Source organism: Pygocentrus nattereri, chromosome 16 (assembly GCF_015220715.1).
Source record: "Pygocentrus nattereri isolate fPygNat1 chromosome 16, fPygNat1.pri, whole genome shotgun sequence".
NCBI lineage: Eukaryota > Metazoa > Chordata > Actinopteri > Characiformes > Serrasalmidae > Pygocentrus > Pygocentrus nattereri.
In genome coordinates this window covers 36,081,041-36,086,579 of record NC_051226.1, presented here as the reverse complement: position 1 = coordinate 36,086,579, position 5,539 = coordinate 36,081,041, and the positions used below count along the sequence as shown (strand labels likewise).

General features: G+C 41.8%; 1 protein-coding gene across 1 annotated transcript; it reads left to right on the top strand.

The window, feature by feature from the left end:
- The first annotated feature begins 110 nt into the window (after positions 1-110).
- On the top strand, positions 111-5,497 carry nsa2 (NSA2 ribosome biogenesis homolog (S. cerevisiae)). Its single transcript, XM_017725226.2, has 6 exons — positions 111-265; positions 1,603-1,790; positions 2,112-2,262; positions 2,390-2,569; positions 3,767-3,959; positions 4,943-5,497. The coding sequence occupies exons 1-6, from the start codon at positions 263-265 to the stop codon at positions 5,008-5,010; spliced, it is 783 nt and encodes a 260-aa protein (XP_017580715.1). The 5' UTR covers positions 111-262; the 3' UTR covers positions 5,011-5,497.
- Positions 5,498-5,539: the final 42 nt, after the last annotated feature.

Here is a 5,539-nt window from a genome sequence, read left to right as displayed (position 1 = left end):
ATACACCTTAATAATACGACTTAACCGGGTCTGTACAGCCAGGTGGCTTTCCACGCGTGGGCAGTGTAGCAGGAACTCTTTCACCCGGACGACTTTTCACGTGGCACTTCCTTTCAAGCTCGGGGCGTCGGGGAAAGCAACATCGAAACCCCCGAAGTCTCGACGAATAACGCGAAAAACGCCCTTTTTAAACACCAGAAGTCAAACCACCGCGTGTTCCTACCTTTATCTCCTCCTGAAGACGTGAACCACACCGTCCAAAATGGTGAGTAACCCAACATTGTCTCCTTTTGACGAGGCGAAGTCGTTAGCTGGTCTGGTGGCTAACTGTGTTAGCTTCGAAAACACGTGAACAAACACAAACTTGGTTACTTCCGACAGAAATAAGAAATATTCTCATTTTAAAGCACTCAGGAAGATACAGACCCGTCAGAAATGTGCGGAAGAGCCTGAAACCAAGTCAAATTGATGAAAATAACCGCGGGTCTCCTTTTGAGTTTGTCGTTGTTTGTTGTTTTTCAATGTATCCTTATTTTTTACGTTTTTCATTTTTGGCAGAATTTGAAAGTACTCATTGTCCTATATGTTGTCTGTGAATTTCATCATGAATGGACCAAAGGAAAAGGCCCAAAATGACCTATAAAGACGTCTGGTTCCATTGACTTACATTGAAAGTGAAGCAGGTTTTTCCTTCTGCTGTAAAGTTACCATCTTTGGGATACGAGGTTTTGTTCAGACAGTAGCGTTTCGGTTAGCAGTTCAGAGCAGTTATGTGGTAGTTAAAATACTTCTTTGTACCTTTTTGAAGATCTTAAATGATAAACTCCTGCCATTTTTTCAGACCCTCTTCGTCATTGTTAATATGGTTACAGGAGAAGTCCACCAGCTTTTCAGAAAGTCTGAGTAGCTCAGAACCCGAGATGTAAACAGACTCGTTCAGAGTGGCTTGACGTGAAATGGTTCGTTATAGAGAAACTTACTGGTTCAGATTTGTTTACCGTTGTGATGGGAACCAGGAGTCATGCAGCACAAATTCCACCCATTTTTCAGATTAAAATAATAATAATAATAATTATAATAATTACATGGTTAAGATGAGTCATTCAGAGTGGTTTGATATCATTATATAATATATAAAGTCTGTTAAATTAATACTAGGAGTGAGAAGTATGATCGCATTTATGGTTGCTCTGATAATCTGCATCTTATTGCATTAATACACATTTCTGAGTGCATCGTGGACATCATCAGTTCTTCAAGAGCAATGATCAGCCACGTTTTATTTAAATAAAATATAAAACAGGAGACCTGTTTGAAATGAGTTTAATGTATCTCAGTATGTCAAACATTCAGTAAAAATCATTGTACATGTAGTTTTTGATCCTGTTGTAAGAAATGAGGCGATACTGGTTCCGCTCCAGCTCATCAGATCATAGTGTGATGCATATTGTGTGTTAAGCAGGTTGAATTATTGTCATGTTTCTTTTTTTTTTCTTTTTTTTTGCCATATTGCCCAGAGCTCGTGTTTAAGAAGCTACACAATCACATTGTTTTCTTCTAGCTGTCTGATTGCTCGTTTGTTTTGGCGAATGTTTCCCACAGCCGCAGAACGAACACATTGAGTTGCACCGCAAGCGCCATGGCTACCGGCTCGACCACCACGAGAAGAAGAGGAAGAAGGAGAGTCGAGAGGCACATGAGCGCTCGCACAAAGCCAAGAAGATGATCGGTCTGAAGGCCAAGCTCTACCACAAACAGAGGCATGCAGAGAAGATCCAGATGAAGAAAACGTGAGTTGGTGGTCATTCCCACGCATACCTTTCAAGACGGAGTGGGGGTCTTCAAGTAGATTTTACCTGGGACTAAATTCTCACAGCCTTTGGGCCAGTTTTCAGCTTCAGCATAGAATATCCTATAAACCCCCTTATTATAAACTGCAAATTGCTTTTACCACACCTGTAAAAAAAAAAAAAATATTTACTATCGTTTAGTATAATATGATGATTCTGGACATAGAGGGTCAGTTGGAATTGATCCCATGTGTCTCAATCCAGGGATGTGTGTTTATCTGTGAACTTTGTTGACGTAATGTTCTGTTTTCATGTGTTTAGCATTAAGATGCATGAAAAGAGAAAAACCAAACAGAAGGATGACGAGAAGACACCAGAGGGCGCAGTGCCAGCTTACCTGCTGGACAGAGAGGGCCAGTCGCGGGCTAAGGTTCTCTCCAACATGATCAAACAGAAGCGGAAGGAAAAGGCTGTAAGTTTTGCCCAGTCACCAAACTAAATGTCCAGTAACGATTTAGGCCATTTGCATTGGGTCCTACTAGATGTTCGTATTGCTGAGCTTTTTTTATCTTAATTGAGAATAATTGTTTTGTTTCTAGGGGAAATGGGAGGTGCCACTGCCAAAAGTACGTGCTCAGGGTGAGACCGAGGTTCTGAAAGTGATCCGAACTGGAAAGCGACAGAAGAAAGCCTGGAAGAGAATGGTCACCAAAGTCTGCTTCGTAGGAGACGGCTTTACGCGCAAACCACCAAAATACGAACGCTTCATCAGGCCCATGGTGAGACAGGCTTATAATCCATGCATGTATATCATCATTATGATTTGCAAATCCTTTTCAACCTATATTCAATTGAATACACTACAAAGACAAGATATTTAATGTTCAAACGGATAAACTTTATTATTTTTTGCAAATATTCACTCATTTTGAATTTGATGCCTGCAACACGTTGCAACAGAAGTTGGGACAGGGGCGTGTTTACCACTGTGTTACATCACCTTTCCTTTTAACGACACTCAATAAGCATTTGGGAACTGGGGACACTGATTGTTGAAGCTTTGTAGGTGGAATTCTTTCCCAGTCTTGCTTGATGCACAACCTCAGTTGCTCAGCAGTCCGGGGTCTCCGCTGTCGTATTTTGCACTTCATAATGCGCCACACATTTTCAATGGGAGACGGTCTGGACTGCAGGCAGGTCAGTCTAGTACCCGCACTCTTTTACTACGAAGCCACGCTGTTGTAACACGTGCAGAATGTGGCTTGGCATCGTCTTGCTGAAATAAGCAGGACGTCCCTGAAAAAGACGCTGCTTGGATGGCAGCAGATGTTGCTCCAAAACCTGTATGTACCTTTCAGCATTAATGGGCCTTCACAGATGTGCAAGTTACCTGTGGAATGTTCCAAACAGGTGTTTTTTGAGCATTCCTCAACTTTCCCAGTCTTTTGTTGCCCCTGTCCCAACTTCTTTGGAACGTGTTACAGGCATCAAATTCAAAATGAGTGAATATTTGCAAAAAACAATAAAGTTTATCTGTTTGAACATTAAATATCTTGTCTTTGTAGTGGATTCAATTGAATGTAGGTTGAAAAGGATTTGCAAATCATCGTATTCTGTTTTATTTGTTTTACACAACGTCCCAACTTCATTGGAATTGGGGTTGTATTACCGTCAGACTGTAAAACTAAAACACGCTGCAGATTCATACTGGATTAAAATTATACCACAATTATTAGGCAGATGTTCCCAATCCAGTCTTTACGGATCCCCTGCCAGTCCACACTTTGGTCTGTTCCAGCCACCAAGTGTTCTACAAAACCTTGTTTACCTGCTTGGGAGTCCCCAAGGACTCGGTTGGACACTTCTGCTCCAGCAGATGATTAATTTCATTACCATCTTAACAAGTTAACTAAGATGGGCTGGACTGAATGATTCTCTTGCCCATTTCTCCTTTTTCTCCCTCTGTCCGTTTGCAGGGTTTGAGGTTTAAGAAGGCTCACGTCACTCACCCAGAGCTGAAGGCAACATTTTGTCTGCCCATCCTGGGTGTGAAGAAGAACCCCTCCTCACCCCTCTACACCACACTCGGGGTCATCACCAAAGGAACGGTCATCGAAGTGAACGTCAGCGAGCTCGGGCTGGTCACACAGGGCGGCAAAGTCATCTGGGGTAAGAGGTTCACTTGTCATTCAATTTCCCTTTGATCTTTCCCATTTGTTCACGAGGGCTGTCGTAGAACTCAGATTGAGTGTGTTTACATGCACTTACTAATCTGATAAATGCAGAAAATCTGATTGTCAGTAATCTGATTGTGTTTATATGCACTTGAGTAATCAGATAATGGGGAAACTCCAGGTCTACGTGAGTCAGACAGCAATCAGATTTCTGCTTTACAACCGACCGATAAACTCAAAGAAGACGTGACTTTAAAATGTTTATTTTTTTTTTACATCTCACCCTTTACCTGAAAATGTACATATGAATGTTCCATTTACAAATGATCATACACTCTCACGGAAATGAAGATGATAAACTTGGTTTCAGCAGCACTCCACGCTGCTCGCTTGTTTCCGGTACTGAGGTCAGAAATCCGAAAGAAATCAGAGTAAGAGTTCTGAGTTCACATGCACTGAGAAATCTGATTCCTGGGCTAAAATCCAGCTTCTCCATCAGATTTCTTAATCAGGTTTCTAGACCTGACCCCAATCTAAGAAAGCAGTGTGTGCTGTTTACACAACTACATGAATCAGATAACTGCAGGAATCTCATTATGACTGGATTATTGGATGCATTGCCTTAAAGACAGTTTTGGGTAGCAGAAGCACTAAAGCTTGTTCCGATGTCCATGTAGAATGGATACGGATTGTGGTGAAGGTGACGGGCTGCAGGTTTTCACCACTTTTATATTATTGAATGGTAACCAGTCAAAAGCCGTATTGTTAAAGCAACAATTGCGCATGAAATCTGCCCTCGATGTAGTAAATATAGTCAACACATTACACAAATTATACATCAGCCAAACGTGTCCAGCACACACATAGTCTCTTGGCATCATACATCATGAATGACGATGTTTTAAGCAAAATGAAAAACTAACTGTAAATCTACATAAACAAAGGCTGTAGTTGTAATATTAATGTTCTCTCTTCCAGGTAAATACGCTCAAGTGACCAACAACCCCGAAAACGACGGCTGCATTAACGCGGTGCTGCTGGTCTAACGGGACCCTGAACTGTTTTATGAACTGTGCCTAAGAGTGCAGCTGCGGACTGGACCCGACCTGGAACACCAACGTTTCTGTACAGCATGCTGGAGAACCACATTCCAGCTGGAAAACATGCCAATTTCTACCCTGTGGATAAACCTGCGTCAAGTCATCTGAGGTCCCACTCCAGGCTGGAGGGCCACACAACCTTTTCTTGCTGTAACACACTTAATTTACCGACCTTACCTCTTAATCTAACGAGCAGGATGAATGCTAAACAGTGCTGTGGGCCTCCAGGCCTGGCCTTTCTCAGTCTTTCTGTATGGGAACATGGGGATTGTATACAAAGGAGCTCTTCACATAAATTATTTTCCTTATGTGGAATTAATTTATCTGTACGCAGCTACTGAAGCCAGAGAAAAACAAAGCTATTGCAGGAAATCAAGTTATGAACACAGGTGGCTGTTTGTGTTAAACGTAATTAAAGTGAAGTTTTCATTAATACATGGGTCTGAATTTGTTGAGAGTGAAACGGTGAGTCCAC

What these genes read in the sequence shown, in the direction of transcription:
- nsa2 (XM_017725226.2), top strand. An exon ending in AGAAGCGGAAGGAAAAGGCT is followed by an intron (nt 2,263 to 2,389) that starts GTAAGTTTTGCC and finishes TTTTGTTTCTAG; the next exon opens with GGGAAATGGGAGGTGCCACT. An exon ending in GGGCGGCAAAGTCATCTGGG is followed by an intron (nt 3,960 to 4,942) that starts GTAAGAGGTTCA and finishes TCTCTCTTCCAG; the next exon opens with GTAAATACGCTCAAGTGACC.